Below are 24,601 nucleotides of genomic sequence, written 5' to 3'. Positions count from 1 at the left end.
CCATAGAGGAGATCCTTTGGGATCCGGCCATCATCCATTCTCACGACATGACCGAGCCAACGCAGGCGTCTCTGTTTCAGCAGTGAACACATGCTAGGGATTCCAGCTCATTCCAGGACTGTGTTGTTTGGAACTTTGTTCTGCCAGGTGATGCCAAGAATGCGTCGGAGGCAGCGCATGTGGAAAGCATTCAGCTTCCTCTCCTGTTGTGAGCGAAGAGTCCATGACTCGCTGCAGTACAGAAGTGTACTCAGGACGCAAGCTCTGTAGACCTGAATCTTGGTATATTCTGTCAGCTTCTTGTTGGACCAGACTCTCTTTGTGAGTCTGGAAAACGTGGTAGCTGCTTTACCGATGCGAAGTCCAGGTCAGACCTGATTATAGTCAATGGGGCTTACTTCTGAGTAGACATGCATAGGATCGGGCTGCCAATCATTCTCATTAGGGACATGATTTAATGAGTTGCCCATCAAGGGCATTGGGGATTCTTCCAGCAACCTGCCAAGGATGGATGGGTACCCTCCTTTCAAGGACCAGGGTTCTCCAACGCGCATGCGCACAAGGAATGAGGAAAGCAGCCTAAATAACTACAATTCCCAGTAGGACGCGAGAGGCGCGGGGCGCGACGGGAGGCGTTCTACTCACTCTCCATTGCGCATGCGCACGAGTGGTGAAAGCGGTCAAAAAACTACAATTAGCAGCAGTCCGCGGGACATGACGGGAGATGTAGTCCGCGAGCTCTGAGGGGCGGAGCCCAGCGAAGCATGTTGCCTGACGCTGCCGGCGGCGACGTTGCTGAGGGCCGGTCTCTGCGGGCGCGGTGGGACGGAGGATGCCTCAAGGGGGCGGCGAGGTGCCGCTGCCCCCGCCGAAGAAGCCGAAGCTGGCGACGGGCCCGCGCAGGGCCATGCTGCCCGCGGCCCCGGCTAGGCGCCCGCCCCCGTCCTCCTCCTCGGCCGGCGGGGTCGAGAGCCAGCGCCGGAGCCTGCCCATCTTCCAGGCGCGGGGGGCGCTGCTCGGGCAGCTGCGCGGCCTCGACTGCGCCGTCCTCATCGGTGGGGAGAAGCTGCCCCCCCTCGCGGGTTCCCGGGCAACGGGAGGGGGCGGGGCTTCCCTTTGGTCTCGAGGCGGAGTTGGCCATGACAGCTCCTCCCCTTTCACTGCGGCGAAGGGGCGGGGCGCGCGGGATGTCTTGGCCCCGCCCTCCCTGTCAGTTGGCTGCGAGGCCCCACCCCTTCTGCCAGGAGAGGGGTGGAGCCTCTCATAGATGTCCCTCCTCCAAACTTGACTCTGGGCGTGGCTCATAATAGCTCCTCCCAATAGAATGGGCTGGAACTGTGTTTCTCACTGTGTGGGTGGTGACCCACCAGGTGGGTCATGACCCCTTTTCAGTTGGGTCCTCACTCGTTTCAATGTGTGTTTTAACTTTAATCTATTAGACTTGATGCTCCCATGGTATGTGGCTGCATTTGGAGTGTGCTCTTAACAAGCTGCTGTGTATAGCAGTGTTTCTCTAACTGTGGGTCTGGACCCAATAGGTGGGTCACAAGCCAATATTTTATAATATATATAGCATATTAATATATATATGTATAGCATATTAACAATGCTAGTCAGTGGGGCTTACTCCCAGGTAAGTGTCACTTCCGGCCATGACATCACTTCCAGGCGGTTCCCCCCAACAGTTTGTCATTCTAAAAAGTGGGTCCCGCTGCTAAAACTGGGCTGGGAGAACTTCTTTTGTCCGCATAGGAGAGACACCTACAGTACGCCCTCTCCCCTCTTTTTCCTTCCACCTGAAGTGCAAGACCTGCGTTCACCCACATTTAATCTGACTTTTGTACATGCTAGAAACACTGACCCTTAATGCTGTTTGCTTAATGTTCTGCAGGGGAAACAGGCTCTGGCAAGACCACTCAGATCCCCCAGTACCTCTATGAAGGAGGGATCGGGCGCCAGGGCATTGTCGCTGTGACCCAGCCTCGCCGTGTAGCTGCAATATCTTTGGCTACTCGAGTTGCAGATGAGAAGAAAACGGAACTCGGAAAACTGGTATGTCTCCGTTTGGCTGGGCTAAACATGCCCAATGCAGTCATAACCTGGGTCCCTGAAATCTTTCTAGGACTGTGTCCTTAAAAAAAAGAGAGAGAATTTATTTGGCTATTCCTCAGGTTGGCTACACAGTGCGCTTTGAGGACCTCACTTCGGACGAGACAAAAATCAAATTCCTGACAGATGGGATGCTGCTCCGAGAAGCCATCGGGGACCCCCTCATGCACAAGTACAGCGTCATCATCTTGGACGAAGCACACGAACGGACAATCCACACAGATGTGCTCTTTGGGGTGGTGAAAGCAGCGCAAAAGAAGCGGAAGGACTTGGGGAAATCGCCGCTTAAGGTAGGTGCTGTAAAATAGGGGTAGCACACGGGGGGCAGCTTAGAAACTGTACATTTTACAAGGGAAGTGGCTCAAGACAGCCAGAGCTGTGCATTCTGTAACTCAAGAATTGTTGGATGTGTGCCCTCTGAATCGAAGGGTGAAGACCTGGGGGGGGGGGAGAATAGGAAAAATCTAGCAGAGAAATTTGTGTTTTCTTCCTCTCACATCTCCAGCATCTCCTACTTTTTCTGTTTCTAGGCGAGGGACAGAATAACATACATGCTCATGCTTTTTTGTTTTGCCAGTCTTTTCTGACCTTCTTATCTCAAGTCTCAGACACTGCCCACAGACCTCATGAAGGCTGATTAGTCTATGCCACGCTTTTGCTTTACTGCAAGTCACACAGCCATATGCTTCCCAGCTAGATGTATTAGAAGCCACCCTGACTGGGAACTGGTATCTGCTGTGATATCTTTTGTCTAGACTTTTTTTTAACCTTCCTTGAACATACTTCATCTAAGTTACTTGAGCATCGTGTTATGCGACTGCCAAACACTGGCCTATCTTGTACACAGTTCCAATCAAGTTCTCATAACCAGGATTTTTACAGGTGATCATTATGTCGGCTACCATGGATGTAGATCAGTTTTCCCAGTACTTCAATGGAGCTCCTGTCCTCTACCTAGAAGGTCGGCAACATCCCATCCAGATCTTCTACACCAAACAACCTCAGAGTGATTACCTCCAAACAGCGCTGGTGACAGTCTTCCAGATCCATCAGGTATCACAGCTTGTTTTTGAAACAGATGCGGAGATAATCTGTGAACATGCTTGGATCTCAGTCATTGACAAGGGTGTCAGCATGGGTAACGTGCTGGTTCCCCAACATCTAGAAAGCTGAATTTTGGCCCACATGCTGCCAGTGCATGGACTGGCCCAGAACACCTGTTCATCATCAAATGTTCTTCCTCTGAGTCTGTCTGTCTGAAGTGCGGCAGGTAGTGTGATGCAAAATAGATTCTGAATGCCGTTTTTTGCTTGGTAACATTTCTGTGGCCAATTTCTTTAGCAACTGGACTTGTCAGGTTAGTGCTTGGTCCCCATCAATTCACACTGACACATTAGGATTGCTTCTAAAGAACTTTACAACAATGAACCAAGCTTGCAAAGGGTTAAAATTAAATATATAAGTTTCTTCTCTAGGAGGTTTGCTCCTTGATGGGGCTTTCCAAACAGTCTTCTTGTGTACCTTAGCTCATACCCAAATATCACCAGTGTTCCTTAGAGCCCCTCCCTCCCTCCCACTCTCCCTCCCACTTTCTCTTCCAACACTCCATCTGGTTTTTTCCCCCAACTGCCATTCCACCACACAAAGTTCTCTTTCCTAGAATGTCTCCCTGCTTCTCTCACCCTTTTCCTGCTTCCTAGGTGTGCAATATCAATGCTGTTCCCCACTGTTTCTTTGATTTTTCCACTCTCTCAACAGGTGGTAACCAGTCAGGAGGCCCAGAAGGTAACAACGAGCAATGTGGAGCAGTTGCTGCTAAACTGGCGGAATCCTCCAGGTATAAAATTCATGCTTCTTTTATGTATTTCTTTAAAGGAAGCGCCTTATTCTCAGGACATCCTGGTGTTTCTGACGGGTCAGGAAGAGATCGAAGCCATGACCAAAACGTGTCGAGACATTGCAAAGCATCTTCCCGATGGCTGCCCTCAGATGGTGGTGATGCCTCTCTACGCTTCCTTGCCCTACTCACAGCAGCTCCGCGTCTTCCAGGCTGCGCCCAAGGTACGATGCAGCAGGAGTGTCTCTTGCTTCCCACAGTTCAGGCTTTTTCACCTGCTCAAGTGCCCGAGGTGAACAGTTGGCCTTATGATACCAACAGACAGCCAAGGGCCTCATTCACCGTCAACACATCACTCCTCTTCTCCCAGGGCTATCGCAAAGTGATTCTCTCAACCAACATTGCTGAGACCTCAATCACCATTGCAGGCATAAAATACGTCGTGGACACCGGCATGGTGAAAGCAAAGAAATACAACCCTGGTATGTATTCTTAGAGGAGACTTCCTTCTTCTGGGCCAGATCATTTGTCTGCCTGGTCACAGTATGGTCTCTTCCCACTGGTAGCAGCGCCTCTACAGGGTCTTTCTCGAATCTGCTCTCCTAGGTTCTTTTCATTTGGAGACGCCAAGGATTATTCATGCAGCTGTGACTGCTTCCAGTAAGATCCTCACTCAATTCTCAGGCTTTTGATCTTCAGGAGACTGAGTAGACCCCTCTTTTCCTTACCCATGGTCCTATTGGGGAAGGTACCTGATGTGGTGGTGAATGAAGTGGCAGCATGCACTGTACCACTTCAGGCAGAAGTGCCTATTTTGAATACTCCCTCAGGGCTTGTTTGTGTTTAATCTCTACAAGTAAAAAAAAAAAAAGTTAGCACATTTGGGAAAACATATTCTAGCTGAATCCCTTTTGTACAGATATTTCTGCTTGGAAGGAGGTTTTTTGTTTTGTTTTTAAGAAGGAAAGCATTGAAAATAGGTTCCCCCACCTGCATTAGGAAGCGGTACAGGTTAGTCTACCACCTCACAACTCTACCGCTTGATTTTGCTGTGTGGGTAGATTGCCCAGAGTACAAATGAATTGAGCTTCACAGTGTTGGAAAACTATAGAGTTTCCTTAAGGAGCCACGACTAGTTAGATACCAGGAGGCTGTATCATCTCTGCGGCAGCTGCTGGTCTCCCGTGAATGCCTTTTCAAACCAGAATCACAGTTTGATAACTGATGTCTGCCGTCTGTGCTTTTTAGAAAGCGGTCTGGAAGTGCTGGCCATCCAGCGGGTGTCGAAGGCCCAGGCGTGGCAGCGGGCAGGCCGGGCCGGGCGAGAGGACAGCGGGCTGTGCTACCGCCTCTACACAGAAGATGAGTTTGAGAAGTTTGAGAAGATGATGGTGCCAGAGATACAAAGGTGAGGCTGCCTGCCCTCTTTGAGAAATGTCCGTGTCTTGCCTTCATACCTGCAGTTCTTTGCAGGCACAGCATCAGTCCTTGAAGGAATTAGAGAGCTTTGGTCGCTCTTTATTCTCCCTGCTGTCAAATGACATAAATCTTCTGCAGCAGGACTGTCTTTCTGCATACTTCTAAGAGCCATGTGCAGTGATGGCACCAAATAAATCCATGCAGTAGTAATTTTCTTTAACTTTTTAAAAATAATAAAAAGCAGAGGAAGTTAAGAGAGCAGACTGAAAACTAGATTCTCACTTTGCAGGAAAGCCTGACGTTGCTTTCTAACAATTTGCAGATGGATGATGAGGAAGTTTTGCATGGTTGGGGCCACCACTGTAAAGACCTTGGTACAGGCATGCCCCCTTACCTGCGGGGGTTCCGTTCTGGAACCCCCTGCGGATAGCTGAAACCATGGATACAAGCAAATGTCTGTCCCTGTGGTCTGAGGGGCCACCCACCCGCCTCTGGAAGCGCATCTCCAGAGGAGCTTCTGAGGCAGGTTGCCAGGCTAGGAAGATGGTTGTCAGCTGTTACACCACCCCAATTTCACCTCACAGTTTGAGGGCCATCATCATTTGAACTTTAAAAGGCAGCAGAGATCATGAAAGAAGTGCCCTCTGATACTATATCTCAGACTTCGCAAGACAGGAGTGGGCTGGCAGCCCGGCATGCTCTCCTCTTTTTCCATTGATTCTTTGAATTTTCCTTCCTCTACAGGTCTAACCTGGCCAGTGTGATGCTCCATCTCCTGGCTCTGAGGATCCCCAATGTGCTCACCTTTGACTTTATGTCCAAACCATCTCTAGGTGAGTGAGTGAGTGACTGCTTGGGGTCAGGTTGGAAATATTTGCATTGGCAATAAATTCTGGCCACAGTGAGGGATGTTAGTTGGGGAAACCCAAGCACAGAAAGCTGCAAATGTGGTTTAAACTATGACCGTTCCCAGCAGCAGTGACTGGCGGTTGCACAGTCTTATCTGCGATGTGCTAACTGAGCACTTGGTGCATGTCCTTTTGGGAAACAGGAGCAGCAGGAGCTTCAGAATGTGTGTGTTTGTCTTGATAGAGGCCCTGCATGCAGCCATAGAGCAACTGGCTCTCCTGGGTGCTGTTGACAGGAAAGATGACCAGCTCCTTCTTACCCCACTGGGAAGGAAGATGGCAGCGTTTCCCCTGGAGCCCAAATTTTCTAAAGTAAGATATTATGGGATAGATCTTTTTTGCTTCATAAATGCAACAGGCAGGTCCTTTTTTCTTCTTCTTCTCCTCTTTTTTTTCTCTCCCAGAACAACATGGAAGGAAAGCAGAGGTGTTAGTGCATTCATCTTCTGATGAACGAAAGGGGGTGTCATTCTGCAACACTGTCAACCATTTCTACCCCATCATTTGGCCCCAGATCCCACATAGTGGCTTACTTGCTCAGGACAGGCCACCTTTGTCTACCTGGGTGTTCCCCCCCAGCCACCCATGAGGTGGGGTTCATCAGCTAACTCACAGCCCAATCCTATCCACATTTTCCTAGGAATAAGCCTCATTGATTCTAATGGGACTTTCTTCTGAGTAGACATGCATAGGATTGGGCTCCCAGGAAGTTAATTTTTGGCCCTAGGTGGGGGTGGGTGCGGAAAGATCATTCTCCTGGGCTAGTCCTGATTAGGTGAATGCAACACACACAAGAGGAAAATAGATATGTTATATGTTCTTGCCCTTAATTCATTCAGCTCCACTGCCCTGCATCCAAAAGGTCCTTCAAATGACTTTGTCCTTTTTCCCTACTGCCCCACATGCCTGGAACTGCACCCCAGATTCCATCCACCCTTCTTTCTTCCTTCCAATCCTTCAAACCCTGCCTTTCCCTGAAACCCCATCCCTTGTTCCCATATCCAGCTGTAACTTCCACCCAATTATGGGTAACTGAAAGAAACACAAAATCTGCCTCTGTCCTCTGCCTCCAGAGAACTTCATGCTGGAATGTGGCCTGTGTTAATTAGGGGAGGGCAGGGGGCACTTGGATTTGCTGATTTCAAAATGGCTTTTGGCAGCTGTGCATTCCCATTCCTCTGTTTCACACTCATGATGGTCTACTTGTCAGTTTCCTTTTACCTCAATCCCCTAAAGGGAAGGTTGTTGATCTGCAGTTCCAGGAACAACTTTGCTAGCACAACAACAACAGAAGGAAATTTGTGCCCCTGGCACACTCATTCATTGTAGCCACAGAATCCCCAGGAGTGAGAGGTGCTGCTTAAGCAGGATGCAGCTGAGTGTTCTGTGACCTTGTAGGGAAACAGTGTAACAGAAAAGTGACACACACCGTCCTCACCTGCAGTGTGAAATGGTACAGTCCACACTCAGGTATATTGTCCTCCTAACGACAGGAGGAAAGGAAACCTCAAGGGCTAGCCCAAGATTTCTCAGCCCCTGACACAGAACCCTAAATCAAACCCCCCGTTACCTGCCTATTCTTCTTTTGCCACTCTCATTCCCTGGATTCAATACACACCAATGTATTGAATTAGACTTTGGATCATATTGGCATAAGAACTTGGTGTTAAAATGCACAGTTTCAAACTTGGTATCAAAGCAGCCACAGTCTTCTTCCTGCATGCCTTCTGCAGACCATCCTGATGGCCCCCAAGTTCCACTGCACGGAGGAGATCCTGACCATCGTCTCGCTGCTCTCTGTGGACAGCGTCCTTCACAACCCCCCTTCCCGGCGGGACGAAGTGCAGGCTGTGCGGAAGAAATTCATCTCCAGCGAAGGGGATCACATCACATTGCTCAATGTCTACCGAGCGTTCAAAAACATCAGTGGCAATCGGGTAAGTGCTTCAGGCACGTCTCAACCTGGGTCTCCCAAGATGCCATTTTTGTAGCAACAGGAGAACTTCTGCAATACAATATTGCAGTATGCATATGTTTTTGTTAACATAAGAACAGCCCACTAAATCAGGCAATAGGCCCATCTAGTCCAGTTTCCTGTATCTCGCAGCAGCCCACCAAATGCTGGGTCTCACGACTCAAAGGGGCTTGCTTCAGAGGAAGTGTGCCCTGGATCATCACAAACTTTTAGGCTTCCCAGGAAGCAAAGCATTTTGGGGCTCATTTTGCTCGTTCATTCAACCTTTATTTGGCATAAATATTTGGTAAATAAGGTCTCTGAACAGATACCATACCGTGAATAGAAACCTAAGCAATACACAGATAAATATAACTGTAAACACAAATACAAACAAACATAACATTATACATACATGCATATAGTATTTAAAAAACCAAACAGCCAGTGTGTGTGTGTGTGTGTGTGTGTGAGAGAGAGAGAGAGAGAGAGAGAACACATTTCAAACCCCTGGAGCTCAGTGAGCACCCAGAAACCTTAATCTTCCTTGTAGATTTGGCTACACTTTGGCTACAGTCTTGTCGGCATGCAAGAGCTGAGTTTGCTGTTGTAGGAAACACAGTAATTACAAATATTTTCTGTATGGCTTTTGCTGCAGTATGATTGTGTGTGAGCAAGAGAAATACTGGTATGTACTGGTAGATTCTTGGATGACCTGAAATAGATAGGCAAGGATTTCTAACTCCTCGTTTTTGCAGTGACATTCTCTCTCCTTGTTTCAGGAATGGTGTAAAGAAAACTTTGTGAACAGTAGGAATATGATGCTGGTCTCTGATATCAGAGCTCAACTCAGGGACATTTGCATCAAGGTAACTGACTTTTTTCATCTTGGCTCTTGGTAGAACTGCACCTGACATTGAGGAAAGGTCATAGTTCAGTGGCAGAGCACCTGCTTTGTTTGTAGAAGGTCCCAGGTTCAGGCCTGAGCAGCATCTCCAGGTAGGGCTGGGAAAGACTCTTCTCTGCCTAGGACCTTGGAGCGCTGCTGCCACTCAGTACTGAGCTAGGTGGACCAAAGGTCTGACTGTATAAGTGCAGAGTGCTAGACACAGATGCTGTCTAGATTTGCAGGCTATAAACTTGTGCTGGTAAAAATAGGTAATTATGGGTTGTTTGTCTCTGTAGTCGTATAGCGACTGATTAAAGGTACACTTATTTCACAGAGAATGAAATGTGCCCACTGCGGTGGAGTGTCTGAATGAGCCGAGCAGTGGCCCATAAGCCCCTGTTCCTATATGCCTTTTTTTTCCTTTTGCAGTTTTCAATACCACTAGAGTCCTCCCGATCAGACACTGGAAATATCCGTCGCTGTCTTGCCTACAGCCTTTTCATGAACACTGCTGAGCTGCAGCCAGACGGCAGCTACGCCACAACTGACACGCACCAGCCAGTGGCCATCCATCCCTCCTCAGTTCTCTTCCACTGCAAGCCAGCCTGTGTCACATACAATGAATTGCTCCACACCAACAAGTGCTACATGAGGGACCTATGCGTGGTGGATGCCGACTGGTTGTACGATGCAGCCCCCGAGTACTTCCGCCGGAAGCTCAGAGCAGCCAAGAACTGACCTTTGGGGTGTGGGCATGGAAATGGACTGCTTAAGAGGATTGGAAACTAGGATCTTGTGAATGGAACAAGGGACTTTGGATGTGCCAGTTGGCTTTACATGAACAACAGATGAGCTGCTCCAGCAGCTGGAACTCAGCAAGTTCTGCATTGCCAAGTGTGGCACATGCTCCCTTCCAAAATGCTTCCTGTACAGCAGTGCTTTCCAATTTGTACATCATGGCTCCCCGGGGAGCCATGGGAACCAGTTGGGGGCATTGCAGAGAGCCATGGAACCCTCTCCAAAAACAGTGTTTCCGATTGTGCTTCCAAGCCTGTGTATCACTCAAAGTGCTCAGCACAGAACGAGTTAATGCAGCTGGTGTTTGGGAAGTCGTTTTGGTCCCATTGCTTGCCTTGTCCTTTGCAGGATGCATCACCTCAGTGTGGAGGAGAATATCCTTGGACAGGGTTGCAAACAGAGAAACATTTCAAGTACAGTGGTACCTCGCATAACGAATGCCCCGCGCAGCGAAAAACCCGCAGAACGAAAGCGGTGTGCGAAGTTTGGTAACTCGCAAAACGAATTTTTATGACTTATGCTTCGCATAACGAATTTTTTTTTATTGTCCTGTTTTGTCTTAAGGGGGGGATCTTCATGTCCCTTTATGATCCCATCCAACCTAGTAAGGGGAGGATCTTCATGTCACCTTGCTCCCAGGAAAGTGTGCACAGGATTACAGCCTTCAAACTCCCCACTCAGCATCCCCCCATCGCTCATTCACCCTCTCACTGCCCCATTTCCTTCATGTTTCCCCCCATGATCACGGCAAAAGCAAGCAATTGAGTGCAGCTGCTGTGTCCTCCCCAGCTTAGAGCACAATCCTGTGCGTGTCTCCTCAGAAGTAAGTCCCATTGTGCTTACTCCCAGGAAAGTGTGCACAGGATTACAGCCTTCAAGCTCCCCACTTAGCAAACCCCCCCCCCCGTTTTTGAAATCCTCTGTACAGTATGTATGCCTTTAAAGAGCACTTAATAAACACTTTGTAAACCAAATTTGACTTTGTTCTGACTTTTCTTGCCCATAGGAACGCATTAATTAAATTTCAATGCATTCCTATGGGAAAAGGCGCTTCGCAAAACGGAAAACTCGCATAACGAAAGGACTCGTGGAACGGATTAATTTCGTTAGGCGAGGCACCACTGTACTTTGCTCAGTTTGGGCCAGGGAGATGGATATGGTAGCTTCAGAGAAGAAGGGGTGCCCCAGTCAGCATCTGCCCACCCAACTTCTGATTGGGCCTAGAGAAGGGGGAGAAGGTACTTAATAAATGGATTAGGTTTAACAGAACAAAACAATTTGAACAAAAACATTGAATGTCCACCACCGCCTCAGCACTGTGTGAAAAAGAAACCCTCACGTTTTACCCTGGAAAGAAGCAGAACCTACCATATTGTCTGGTGCTGAAAAGAAGCAGGTGGGGTGGGTGGGGGAGTAATCACAGTTGTATCATTTAGATCTCTGTTGTCAATCACAGATAGAAGTTTTTACAATTTTTTAAATCCCCCCCCCCCCCCATTCTTGAGCTTTAGGTTGTGCTAGACCCGTGGTCAAAAAATCAAGAAGTATGGCCAATTAACTAGTGAAAGAAAGCACAGCTGCCTTATGTAGCCATGAGGTGTGCCCTCCTCTCAGCAATGAGTAAGCAAGAGAGTAATGTGTCCATTTTTATTTTATCCTTTCATTTCCTTTCTACTGCATATATTTCCGAAGCACGCTTTTTGTATGTAATATGAACCTTTCCGTAGTTTCAGCCTCAGCGGATTTGGTTTCTACTACTGAATTGTTCTGAGGGAGAATCAGTCTAAGTAGAAGCACTCTGTGCTGATGGTAGTGAGGCTAAGAACATAAGAACAGCCCTACTGGATCAGGCCATCTGGCCATCTAGTCCAGCTTCCTGTATCTCAGTGGCCCACCAAATGCCTTGGGGAGCACACAAGACAGCAAGAGCCCTGCATCCTGGTGCCCTCCCTTGCATCTGGCATTGTGACATAAGCCCATTTCTAGAATCAGGAGGTGGCACATACACATCATGGCTTGTAACCCGTAATTGATTTTTTCTCCAAAAACTGGTCCAATCCCTTTTTAAAGGCATCTAGGCCAGATGCCATCACCACATGCTGTTGGCAAGGAGTTCCACAGACCAACAGACCAATAAAGAAATATTTTCTTTTGTCCTAACCCTGCCAACACTCAATTTTAGTGGATGTCTCCTGGTTCTGGTGTTGTGTGAGAGGGTAAAGAGCATCTCTCTATCCACTCTGTCCATCCCCTGCATAATTTTGTATCTCAATTATGTCCCCCTCAGGCGCCTCTTTTGTGGTGGAAAACTTCCTAGACCTGTCCCTTGCTGTTTTGGATGGAGCTGGTGTGTTCCTATATTTCAAGTGCATGGGTGGGTTCATGTTTTTTGGGAGGCCTTCTTCAGCCTACCCCTTGGCTTGGAGCTGTGTGCAGCCTGCTGCAGGTCCATGCCTCTTCTCCTCAACTCTCTTTCCTCCTCTGTGTCCGTGATTTCTCACTCAAGCCTTTTTAAGGCATGCAGGTGGAGTCCTTGTGACATGTGGAGGGGAAAAATGGGGGGTGTGTGAGAAGGAAGGTCAGCTGTGGTGCTGTATATCTATACTGTTTGACTAGATAGAAGAGGCAGTTGCACAACAAAGGAACAAATGGGCCCTCCCTCTCTCTTGCATTAAGGATGAAATCTTATGAAAGGCAAGTACATGGATCTTGCCTTGTGCAAGCAGCAGCGATCCGTGGATGTTCCTGTCTGCCCTGTCCAATGCTAAGACTCTGGGAACTTGATAGTGCGGGTTAGTCACCATTCTGGGCTTGCGCCCCACTGTCCCCATCACGCCTTGAAGGCAGCGGTTCCCGGTTGCCTTTTGTCACTGGCATCCCCTTAGCAGCCCATTTCAAAATTGTGCCCGATGCTGGAGGAATGTTTGCAAATGATGCTATTTCAGATGTCTCTGTTGTAACTGTAAATAAATGGCCTGGTCATGGGCTTCAAAAGGCAGGCAATGATCTTTGTAAGGCGCGCCCAACTGGTTGAGGCGCCGCAAATGTTCAGCGTGATTCTCCAATCTCATAAGGAATCTGGTGTCTAAGCCAGTGCTTTTCAACCTTCTTCACCTCGTGGCACGCTGACAAGGCCCCCACCTGGTTGCTGACAACCAGCAAGGCGCAGCCTGCTGCCACCGGGGCTCACGTCTCCCCACATCCCAGTGGCGCACCTGTGGGCCGCTCGCGGCACAGTGGTTGAAAATGGCTGGGCTCAGCACCCGCCACGGGGGCAGGAGGCTTTCTACGATCCCGCTCGTGCCCCGCATTGTTTTGGGGGGTGCCGGTGCCCCTTAGTGGCGCTGCCACGTGGTCCCCCTGCCCACGCGTGGGGGGTGATGGAGGCACTCGGATGCCGGCATCTCCTTTGAAGCCACGTGGCAGAGCAGCGCGGGGCACTCCGCTCCCGGGGGGGGCCGGGCTGCGCATGCTCAGGGCTGCCTCCTAGCAGCCAGCCTGGAGCCGCAGGGCGTCCCGGGGCGCACGCGCCTCGGAGGGGAGGGGCGCGGGGGCTGCTCCCCCTCCTTCCGGCGCGGGCGCCCCTCCTCTCGCCTTCCGGGCTGCGTAGCCTCCTCCCCACGTGCCCGCCCGTCCTTCCTCCCGGCCGCTCGCAGGATGCTGCTCGCCCGCGCCCTCCGCTGCGCCACGGCCGCCCTGCGGCGCCCTCTCCAGGCGCGCGCGCTGCAGCCCCGGCCGCTGGCGGCGCCCCCCGCCTCCGCCCGCTCGCTCTGGCTCCTCGGCGGAGGGCAGGCGCCCGGGCCCGCAGGCCTCCTGCGCCGCGCCCCGGCCCCGGCCCCGGCCCCGCTCTCCTGCCGCTGCGGCCGCCTCCACACCGAGGGTGAGCGCGCCCTGCAGGGCACCCGCCGCCGCCGCGGTCGAGGCGCGCCTGCTGGGGAGGTCGGGCTCCGGGGGCGGAGCGCTGGGCAGGCAGGGAGCCCCCGCCACGTGCGAGGCTCCCAGCCCCCGCTGAGCCCCGCACCGGCCCCCATCGCAGCCTGAGCTGCGGAGCAGGCGCTCCACCAGCAAGCAGTGGCGTAGCCGGGGGGGGCAAGGCGCGCAGCTTGGCAGGGAGCCTCCCCACCACCCGCACAGCTCCTGCTGAACCCCAGCACTGCCCTGTTCCAACCAACAGTGGCTCCCCCCCCCAGATCGTATTGCAGCCAGAGCTGTCTGCAAAGCAGGTGCTCCACCACCAAGCAGTGGCGTAGCCGGGGGGGGCAAAGCGCTCAGCTTGGCAGGGAGCCTTCCTTCCTGGGAACAGGAACCCCAGAACCGTCCTGTTCCAACCAACAGTGGCTGCCCCCCCCCATCTTATTGCAGCCTTCTGTCTGCAAGGCAGTCGCTCCACCAGCAAGCAGTGGCGTAGCCGGGGGGGGCAAAGTGCCAAGTGTGGTAGGAAGCCTTACTGCTGCACACAAGCTGCCTATCCCCTTCAGAGCCATTCCAGGCAATGGGAGCAAAACGGAGGCAGGAAGGCGGGTGCCTCCATTCCCCCCCCCCCCATGGCTCAAGGGGAAGGTCTGCTTGAACAATATGGGGAGGATCCCTGTAAAAATTAGTACTTCCCCCCCCCCAGCTACACCACTGCTATGATCTCACTTGTACTTACCCAAGAGCAGGAGCTATTGAATTTGGAGGTTGTTGCTTTAAGAGTTGGGGCATAGGCTCCAACTGCTAGGCATGCTGGCTCTGGAGGAAGTCTGTGGGATCTGATTCTGACTGTATGCCCTCTGGAGGGACAGCAGTGCTCTTCCTAGATTAATGGATCTGAAAGGGCATCTGGCCCTACAAGGTCAACCATCCCTAGAGGTCAACCTGTGGAATGCCTCCTCTTGAGGGGTGCCACTGGTGACAACCCAATAATGGGCCTTCTCAAAGCAGCTTGTTCCAAATGCAGCTGGAGCGACTGCGCTTTGTTTGGTTGTGACACAGAATAACAGGGGGGACATGATTGAGACATACAAAATTATGCAGGGGATGGACAGAGTGGATAGGGAGATGCTCTTTACACTCTCACATTATACCAGAACCAGGGGACATCCACTCAAATTGAGTGTTGGGCGGGTTAGAACAGACAAAAGAAAATATTTCTTTACTCAGCGCGTGGTCGGTCTGTGGAACTCCTTGCCATAGGATGTGGTGCTGGCGTCTAGCCTAGACGCCTTTAAAAGGGGATTGGACAAGTTTCTGGAGGAAAAATCCATTTTGGGGTACAAGCCATGATGTGTATGCGCAACCTCCTGATTTTAGAAATGGGTTAAGTCAGAATGCCAGATGTAGGGGAGGGCACCAGGATGAGGTCTCTTGTTATCAGGTGTGCTCCCTGGGGCATTTGGTGGGCCGCTGTGAGATACAGGAAGCTGGACCAAATGGGCCTATGGCCTGATCCAGCGGGGCTGTTCTTATGTTCTTATGTTCTTAACTGCTTGTTTTCTTGGGCCGGCAGGTGACAAAGCGTTTGCGGAGTTTCTGATGGATGAAATCAAAGAGGAGAAAAAGATCCAGAAGCACCAGTCCTTGCCCAAGATGTCTGGAGGGTGGGAGCTGAGTGTCCACGGCACCGAAGCCAAGCTGCTGCGGAAAGTAGCTGGGGAAACGTAAGTGTGTGCAAAACGTCCGGAGGGTTTAAGGTGGTGTCTGGGCACCCCAGAAGTTGCAAGCAGGGTGCTTTGAAGACTTGAATTTCCTCTTGAGTTGCTACCCAACTTTTTATTTTGAGGTCTTAGTCTTCTAGGTTCCCTGTTGTCTTTGGGGAAGCTTCCGGATTGTCTTCAAGGGCAGCCTCATGTAGTATTGCCTTGTGGTTCTTGGCTCCTGCTTTGAGCCCAGATTCAAAGTGCTTTAAACCAAGTGCTCTATGGCTTGGGCTATCTCAGATGCCAGTTCTCCCATGCGATTGTGCTCACCCAGGGCTGGCCCGTCTCAATGTTGCCCAGTAGGCTTGAACTCCTTTCCTCTGAAGGCCTGCCAGACAGCGCTCCCTTCCCAAGGACTATTCATTCATTCATTCATTCATTCATTCATTCATATTTTTATACTGCCATTCCTCCAAAGAGCTCAGGGCAGTGTACACAGCTGCTCCCCTCCTTTTGTCCTCACATCAACCCTGTGAGATAAGTGAGGCTGAGAGAAAGTGACTGGCCCAAAAACTGCATTTTGATTGTCCCTTAAACTTGTTTTGTTAGTGCTTGATCGTTTTAAATTTGAGTGTGTGTACTGTTTAGGGCAGTGCTGTTCAACCATTTTCGTGCCACGACCCCAGTAACTAAAGTATGAGACTGGGGATCTACCATCAATCCCACCCCCCCTTCTGGGACCCTACCCACCCATTCCCCTCATTGCCCCCCCCCATACACCCTCCCAACATTGTTCACCGTAACAAACGTTTTTTTTTGGTAGAATAAAAAAAATTACCATGAAGCCTGGCACTAGTGAAAGCTATTTTAGCACAGTTACTAAGAACCTGAGCAGGATTGGGACACAGTCTCCTGGTACCTAAAGGGGTACACCAGATACCTCCCCCTTTACCCAGTGGTGCTATATTCCAGTGGTGTTCAACCTTTTTTTGTTCCTGAATGTTCCTGTGTCTCCACAACTGAGGCTTCACAAACCCATTGGAGTCACAACCCCAAAGCTGAAAAACACTGGTTTAGGGTTTATTGTTGTATGCTTGTATTGCTTGTGAACTGCTTCTGAAATCCTTTCTCAGAATTAAGAGCAGTAGGTATGTATGTTGTGGGGATGGTTGGTGTGTTTTATCTCTGCTGATTGCCTTTATTGTTCTCTAGGATCACAGTTTCCTTTAACATTAACAACAGCATCCCGCCAAGTTTTGATGAGCCCCAAGAAGGCCAGAAACCCGAGGAGCAAGAGGTAAAAATGGTCTGGCTCCTTTCCTGCAGCTCTGTATGTTCTTTGCACAGTGCTTAAAGAATGAAAAGGTTTCTTTCTGCGTATAAATGGGGGTTCTCAGTTGACGCAGAGGATAAATGTTGTACTGTAGAGCCTTGTTCTGTATCAAGTTGTGTAGTTTTAAAACTGTATCAATGTAACTTGCCCACGTGGAGTGGCCTGACATAGCCTTGCTGATCTCTTTCTGCAGCCTGAGCTCACGTCCACCCCAAACTTTGTTGTGGAAGTCATGAAAGATGACACAAAGCAGACCCTTGTGCTGGACTGCCACTACCCTGATGACGAGGTGGGTGCCATTTGTGTTGAATCTGCCTGGAATCTACTGGGAGCCAAAGCCTGTCAGCGACTGATTCATTTACGTTTTGGCAGCTTCTGTGTACAAGAGAGGACAATGCAGGCACAACCTGTGAGGCCACCCCTGTGCTGGAGCTAGGAAGTCTGGGTCTGCCTGAAGACCCTTCATGTGCACCATCTCGAGTTGCACGGAAGAAAGATGCAGATATAAATATAGGAAAATAAGTAATACAGTTCCCTGCTTGTTGACAGCTAGCATGTTAGCGTTCTAGCCTAGCTTTCATTCTATCAGACTAGTTTTCTATGTGCAGGATTTTTAAAAATCTTTTAATGCAACCTATACAGCGGTTTTATGCTTAGTCAGGTCTTGGGCCTGTCTAGGTTAGTATTATCCACACTGACTGGCAGTGGGTCAACAGGCTTCCAGGCTTAAGGGTCTTTCCCAGCCCTAGTACTACTTGCATGCAAAGAAGGCACTCAGCTGCTGGGCTGTGCCTGCCCCCCCCCCCACCATTCCATCTTCAGTCAAATGAAATTTGAAGTGGAAAGTAGCTGTCATAAAACTTACAAATGAAAATTGTCTGTGATAGATAATAAAATTTAATAACTTGAATGTTGAGCGAAAGGATATCTTCTACACATTTGCTTCTTCACCAGCACAGAGTATGAGTTTGATAGATGCAGTTGTGCAATCTTTGCCCTGTGCCATTAATTGCAAACAGATCCTCTATGGGCAAGAGGTCTGGTCTAGAGGGTAGAGCCTCCATTTGCCTGAAGATAACATCCGAAGGTCACCAGTTCGAGGCTGCCGGCACCGTGCGACCTTGAAGCAGCTGACAAGCTGAGCCGAGCTATTCCATCTGCTCTGAGCGTGGGAGGATGGAGGCCAGAATGTGCGACCAGATCAAGAAAGAAACATCTGAATGTTGTGGTTTCTTGAAAGATAGAAACCTTTCAAATGGTAAAAATTCCTTCCGGGGATTTAATTTGCCTGCCTATGGAAACCGCCTTGAATAAAGTCTAAGGAGAAATCTGAGGACCGAGAAAGGCAGTATAGAAATATCTGTATTATTATTATTATTTTATTTTATTTTATTTTACTGTGAGAAGCACTTTTCTTCCCTTGTGTGTGTCCCCTTTTGGCTAATCTTTGATTGCCTTCTTGATCAGGTTGGTCATGGTGATGAAGAGGACAGTGACATTTTCTCCATCCAGGAGGTCAGCTTCCAGCCCCCTGGAGACTCTGAATGGCGAGAGAACAACTACACCCTCAACACAGACTCTCTTGATTGGGTAAGAACAGAGGTGTTCTGCGCTACTTTTGTGTATACATGCTAGTTTTTGCAAGGTTTAGGGCAGGGGTCTCCAAACCGCGGCCCGCAGCAAGCCTCTTTCCGGCCTGCAGCCAACCTCTTGTCCCCTGAAAGCCTCTAGCTCACTCAACTGAACGTGACCAGAACTGTGCTCTGATTGTGTCTGGAGGGTGTTCTGAGGGCCAGAGAGGTTGAATGAATGAGCCTATTCGTCCATTTATTCACTCATCTAAGTTCCATCTCTTATTTATTTAAATTTTATATTTAAATTTTTTTCCCGGCCCTCCACACCACGCCAGGTATTTGATGCGGCCCTCTAGCCAAAAAGTTTGGAGACCCCTGGTTTAGGGCAATATCAGGTTATTTTAGTTCTTTGCACGTTACCTAATTTTTGTGTGAATCTAGAGTTCACATGCATGCCCATCAGAAGCCCTCCATGGGAAGGGAGGCATAATGCATTTGATGCACACAATGTGCCAGCACACGTGAGATTCCTGCTGGTGAGGACTGGCCCTTCACCCCAGCGCTGCAGCAGGCACCATCTAAAAGAGTTATTTCCATCCCCTGGGTGAGGAGGAGTGCCTCTTTGGGAGCTGTTGCTTTTGATTACTGTAATGTTTTTAGTAACTTGTAAATTGTGGGTTTTGTTTATACCAGTTTTATTTTTTAAAAGCTGCTTGAGGGATGGGGGATGGGTTTGATAAAACGGTAATGAATGAAGAAAACTGCCACTTGACTCTTTTAGTAGTACAGGCAAGCCCCTGAACAGGGGTTGGCAACTTTCAGTCTCGAAAGACTATGGTATGACACATATTCTGAATAGGGGACAGCCTGTATTTTAAAATGTGCTGCCCAATTAATTGAGGAGACCTTTTAAACCATTTCCTCTAATTTAAAAAAAAGTTGATGCAATGTTGCAGTTCTAGTCACTCTTGCATTTTTGTCAAATTCACACTTGTCCCGCAAATACTCGCTCTGGTGGCACACCTGACTGTTACTTCCTGACAAGCGTACAGTTGGTGGCAAACCCAGGTTCCTCTGTAATGTGTGAAACGTTGTTCTTTTGTGGCAATTTCTACTGCTGTTGCTAGAGATGTCCAAGACGTGAAATTGCCAGATTCCTCACTTCGGAGGCACATGTACAAAAGTTGGAACGATACAGAGAAGATTAGCATGGCCCCTGCACTGTTTGCAGTGTTTTGACAGAAAAAGGAACTTTGCAAGCAGTTGCAAAGGTTCAAACGTTTCCAGGCAGGTTTGTGCTTGTTTTGGTTGTGGTTGCAAGCATTTGAGCCACAGAGTTCAATATTTTGAGCTTGCCTTGTGGAATGCTTGCGACATTTCTCAAATGATTCGAATCAATTGTCTTTCCAGGCTCTGTACGACCACATGATGGACTTCTTGGCTGACAGAGGGGTGGACAACACCTTTGCAGACGAGCTGATTGCCCTCAGCACAGCACTGGAGCACAAAGAATACATCCAGTTCCTTGAAGACCTTAAGCAGTTTGTCAAGTGTCAGTAGGAAAGTCAGGAGAGCAGCATTCAACCTGCCTCTTCGTGCAGCCTCTGTTTTCCTTTGCTTCTGGTATCAAAGGTTGGACTCTTGTGTTTAAAAACCCCAGGGAGCAAGAGAGTTAAAGTTGCAAAGTAAGGACTGGATGTACATCATCAGGGGTGCAGGGGAATGGAACAATTCCATAACTTGTGGGTGGCTACAGTTCAGGTTTGTCACGCAGTCTGGTTCCTAAGTTTAAGTCAAGTTGCAGCCACCATCTCCTCTTGGGAGGGGTTTTGTACAAATGAAGAAGGAAAATAAATGATGTGAGAATAAAACCAGTTGAACACTTCTGTGCATGTGCATACTGTGTTAATTTTCACACCCACCTTATTGTGTGTTTCATAGTACTGAGACGTTTTCCTAACTGTTAAAAGGCAGAGTCAAGCAAATCTTTAGTTTTATTGGCAGAACCAGAAATATACGTGGAAGGTATCCCACCTATGTAATACAGTATATGAGCTGGACAAGTATGTATTAGAAGTTGCCTTTTACTCAGTCCATTGGTTCATTTAGTACAGTACAGGTCCCATCTGTGGGGGGTACAGGATACAGTACAGGTATCTGTGGGCGATTTATTCCCAGAACCCCTGCAGATACCAAAACCCATGGATAATTGAATCCGTGGGTTTGTGTCATGAGAACATCCAGATGTGACCAGAAGTGCCTTTCAGTCACGTCCTGTGGCCAGGAGAGGCCATATGGCCTCTCTGGGCCTCAGAAAGCCTCCTGGATGCAACCAAAAGATGCTTCCACTCACAGCCAGGAGGTCCTCCATGGGTCTTCCAGCCACAGGTTTGGAACCCACAGATAAAGAGAACCCGTTGTATTATGAACACTAGTGACAGCTCCTGGATGCTGACTGCTCCTCTGGATTGTGCTAGCTTTTAAGACAAGAATGGGGCAAAATGCATTGTTCAGTAGTCAGATTTGGGGGGGGGGGATTGATAGTGACATCCACAAGCTCTACACCCAAACTCTACCTAACTTTTAGCTGAAATTAACCCACCTATGCCGGAAATCCCTTGCCCTTACTGAGATCATTATGTCATTGCTTGCTGTTGGCAACAATGACTGACTATGGCTTTCAAGCAGGGTTCTTTCCTAACCCTACTTTCTAGGCACTGATAAATTTCACAGTTGCGTATGGCAAATGGAGATTCCGTGGGCTGGTAGACTAGACTGTTGGGCTGCCACTTGCCTGTGAGTTGCAAATACTTTAGGACAGTGACTTTCTATGTTTTTCCTTCTCATGGCACACTGAGCTCTGTGGCCTTCCTCTTGTGATGTCACTTGTGGGAGACTCTTCTAGGTTCTGTGGTAGAGCCAGTGGAGGGAAAGAGAGAGAGAATTTGTTACTTCAGACAGTTGCCCTAGAAACAGCTGTGGAACCTGGAAGAGTTTTCAGTGATCTTCAGCCGCTGTGCTCCAACCTCCTGCTGCACACCTGTGGACTTTTTGTGGCACACCAGTATGCTACAGCAGCATACGCATTGAAAAATTGCTCCTATAGAAGGTAAAAAATGCAGGAGGGAGAGTTCCTTTGAGCATCCATGCCTTCATGAGTTTCTCTGGAATTTCTGCCAGCAAACATCAGCCACTCGGAGACAAAATACAGTGTTTTGCACATGAATAATCTGCAATGAAGAACAAACCTGTAGATTGAGCAGGGTTTTTTTTTTTCATGCATAAGGAGACCCAATCAGAGCAATTGTCTCCCCCTCTGCCGCCCTTCCTTTCATTAGAGGTAGTTTCTCACTCTTCTTGATCCAGATGGCTATTAGCTGAACATAACATGGTTCCTGTTAATAGGAAAGCACATTCCTTTGCCACTGGTGAAAGGAAAGGTACTACCTAGCACCTATATAGCTAACATCTATATAATGCCTATCTAGTGCCTATTTAGCGCCTATCTAGCACCTATCTAACGTCTATCTAGTGCCTATATAACACCTATCTAGAACCTATATAGCGCCTAACACCTACATAACACCTATTTAGCGCCTATCTAGCACCTTGTACTGGACAGGTATATAGGTGCCTTATAGGTGTTATATAGGCATTAGATAGGTGTTAAATAGGCATTATATAGGCGCTGTATAGGTAGGTGCTAGATAGGCGCTAAATAGGTGTTAAATAGTCACTATATAGGCATTATGTAGGTGTTAGGCACTCCATAGGTGTTATATAGGCACGATAGACGTTAGATAGGTGCTAGATAGGCGTGAAATAAATAGGCACTAGATAAGACATATCGCTGTTAGATGCTATATAGGTGTTAGATGCTAGATAGGAGATAAATAGGCGCTATATAGGTAGGCGTTATATAGGCGCTGTATAGGTCAGGTGCTAGGCGCTAAATAGGTGTTATGTAGGTGTTAGGCGCTAGATAGGTGTTATATAGGCACTAGATAGACATTAGATAGGTGCTAAATAGGTGTTAAATAAGCACTAGATAGATGCTATATAGGTGCTAGATAGGTGTTACACAGGCATATAGGTGTTAGATGCTATATAGATGTTTGGTGCTAGATAGGTGTTAGGTGCTAGACAGGCGCTAAATAGACATATAGACGTTGTATAGGTAGGTACTAGATAAGCACAGTATAGGTGTTAAATAGTTGCTATATAGGCATTAAATAGGTGTTATGTAGGTGCTAGGCGCTATATAACTGTTATATAGGCACTAAATAGATGTTATATAGGCGCTAAATAGGTGCTAAATAGGTGTTAGATAGGCATTATATAGATGTTAGATGCTATATGAGTGTTAGATGCTAGGTAGGTGCTATATAGGTGTTAGGTGTTATACAGGCACTATATAGGTGTCAGATAGGTGCTAGATAGGTGCTAAATAGGCATTATATAGGCACTATAGGTCTGAGGTGCTTGATAGGCACTAAATAGGTGCTAGATAGGTTTTATTATAGGCACTAGATAGGTGCTAAATAGGTGTTAAATAGGCACTAGATAGGCGCTATATAGGTGCTAGATAGGTATAGGCACTAGATAGACATTAGATAGGTGCTAAATAGGTGTTAAATAGGCACTACATAGGCACTAGATAGGTGTTAGATAGGTGCTAGGTAGGCGCTAGATAGGTGCTGTATAGGTTCTAGATAGGTGTTGCATAGGCATTATATAGGTGTTAGATGCTATATAGGTGTTAGATAGGTGTTAGATAGGTAAATGAGTGTTAAATAGGCACTTTCAATACAAGTAAAGACTACCTGCATCACAGTGATATGTTTTACTTTTGCAGGGTTGCCAGCCTGTGTATTGCACTGGTGTGTAAATGAAAGGATATGTTGCGTGTTATTTCTATGTCAGCAATACATTTTCCATGGCATGCAGAGGTGTATTTATTCTTTGCCAATTATTGTTTCATTGTTTTACAGCTAATGAACGCATCTTTCAAAAAATAAACCCCATATTATTTTCCATACCCCTATGAAATTTGGGGGAGTTACAGGTATTTGATGTGTCTCCATAGTTATCCTTTCATTTTGCCCACCAGTATAGATACTTGACAGCATTGCCCCCCCCCCTTTGAAAAATAGTCGTCCCCACCTCTAGAATCCTGGCTACGGGCCTGTATCCAGCAATGAATAGTAATGGGAAGAGCATGGCTTCTCTTTTTCCAGAATTCAGGTCAAGGGCTGAAAACTCCATCTTACCTTCCTTTTGCTACCATGATGTCTGCTCACAATGCCAGTTCTGTGCAAAGGGTTGTTGCTGCCAATTGCTGCTATAATGCTATTCCTGTAGGGTGTCTGTGTTTTGTGCTACCATCCTGTCTTCTTGCCCAGCTTCATCAGTGCAGGTTATGTACATGTGGACCAGTTTTGGAGGTCAGGGAAAGTGGATAAGGGACATCATTCACAGAAGAGAACATATCCCTAGCTATTGACCAAAGCAATCATGATTCCAGGAATACAAGATCTAATCCAGTTATTTCTCTGGCCATGCCTTGACCAATGTTGACAGGTTGTCTTCTAAACAGCAACTCTCATTGCATGTGTTGCTTCCTCTCTCAATCCTTCCCATCTTCCCCCTTCCAAGCATAGAGACTGGGTCAAAGGACAGTATTTCTCCCCTGTACAATACCTTATCTTTTGGACAATAATCTTTTGAAGAAGCTTTTATTGAAGGGGTGTAAAAATGTGCACAAAGCTAATTTGCACTCAGTTTAACGATGTCTTATTAAGGAGCTATTTTTCTGGGGAAGGGGCAGGACCAGCCATCCTGTGCTCCTGAAGGAAGCTTTTATTAATAATCATCCTGCTAGATTTTAGGTTTATTAAAGGGGGGTAGCGGTTGTTTCTTTGTCTCAATGACTTCTGGTGGTTTTGTACCCAGTGCAGTCTAATCTCATTTATCTTGATGGCTTAGAACTTAAGAACAGCCCCACTGGATCAGGCCATAGGCCCATCTAGTCCAGTTTCCTGTATCTCACAGCGGCCCACCAAATGCCCCAGGGAGCACACCAGATAACAAGAGACCTGCATCCTGGTGCCCTCCCTTGCATTGGCATTCTGACATAGCCCATTTCTAAAATCAGGAGGCTTG

The 24,601-nt window shown here is 48.3% G+C and overlaps 2 protein-coding genes and 1 non-coding gene across 3 annotated transcripts; all 3 read left to right on the top strand.

The window, feature by feature from the left end:
* The first annotated feature begins 757 nt into the window (after positions 1 to 757).
* DHX33 (DEAH-box helicase 33) lies at positions 758 to 12,074 on the top strand. Its single transcript, XM_066635038.1, has 12 exons — positions 758 to 1,055; positions 1,892 to 2,052; positions 2,172 to 2,399; positions 2,992 to 3,162; positions 3,985 to 4,170; positions 4,317 to 4,428; positions 5,195 to 5,354; positions 6,110 to 6,198; positions 6,458 to 6,585; positions 8,007 to 8,210; positions 9,010 to 9,096; positions 9,546 to 12,074. The coding sequence occupies exons 1-12, from the start codon at positions 833 to 835 to the stop codon at positions 9,852 to 9,854; spliced, it is 2,058 nt and encodes a 685-aa protein (XP_066491135.1). The 5' UTR covers positions 758 to 832; the 3' UTR covers positions 9,855 to 12,074.
* Positions 12,075 to 13,418: 1,344 nt separating this feature from the next.
* C1QBP (complement C1q binding protein) lies at positions 13,419 to 20,325 on the top strand. The gene is made up of 6 exons (XM_066635919.1): positions 13,419 to 13,794; positions 15,403 to 15,553; positions 16,745 to 16,829; positions 17,059 to 17,154; positions 18,333 to 18,455; positions 19,850 to 20,325. The coding sequence occupies exons 1-6, from the start codon at positions 13,572 to 13,574 to the stop codon at positions 19,997 to 19,999; spliced, it is 828 nt and encodes a 275-aa protein (XP_066492016.1). The 5' UTR covers positions 13,419 to 13,571; the 3' UTR covers positions 20,000 to 20,325.
* LOC136659590 (U6 spliceosomal RNA) lies at positions 19,594 to 19,696 on the top strand. The gene has a single exon (XR_010794858.1). It is a non-coding gene; the product is annotated as a U6 spliceosomal RNA (small nuclear RNA).
* Positions 20,326 to 24,601: the final 4,276 nt, after the last annotated feature.

The sequence above is a fragment of the Tiliqua scincoides genome, chromosome 8 (assembly GCF_035046505.1).
Source record: "Tiliqua scincoides isolate rTilSci1 chromosome 8, rTilSci1.hap2, whole genome shotgun sequence".
Classification (NCBI taxonomy): domain Eukaryota; kingdom Metazoa; phylum Chordata; class Lepidosauria; order Squamata; family Scincidae; genus Tiliqua; species Tiliqua scincoides.
The sequence above is the reverse complement of the archived record's forward strand: the minus strand, read 5'-3'. Positions and strand labels throughout refer to the sequence as shown.

What these genes read in the sequence shown, in the direction of transcription:
- DHX33 (XM_066635038.1), top strand. Translation starts at nt 833, where the DNA reads ATGCCTCAAGGGGGCGGCGAGGTGCCGCTGCCCCCGCCGAAGAAGCCG. An exon ending in TATGTCCAAACCATCTCTAG is followed by an intron (nt 6,199 to 6,457) that starts GTGAGTGAGTGA and finishes TTGTCTTGATAG; the next exon opens with AGGCCCTGCATGCAGCCATA. An exon ending in AAAACATCAGTGGCAATCGG is followed by an intron (nt 8,211 to 9,009) that starts GTAAGTGCTTCA and finishes TCCTTGTTTCAG; the next exon opens with GAATGGTGTAAAGAAAACTT.
- C1QBP (XM_066635919.1), top strand. Translation starts at nt 13,572, where the DNA reads ATGCTGCTCGCCCGCGCCCTCCGCTGCGCCACGGCCGCCCTGCGGCGC. An exon ending in GCCACTACCCTGATGACGAG is followed by an intron (nt 17,155 to 18,332) that starts GTGGGTGCCATT and finishes CTTCTTGATCAG; the next exon opens with GTTGGTCATGGTGATGAAGA. An exon ending in ACACAGACTCTCTTGATTGG is followed by an intron (nt 18,456 to 19,849) that starts GTAAGAACAGAG and finishes TTGTCTTTCCAG; the next exon opens with GCTCTGTACGACCACATGAT.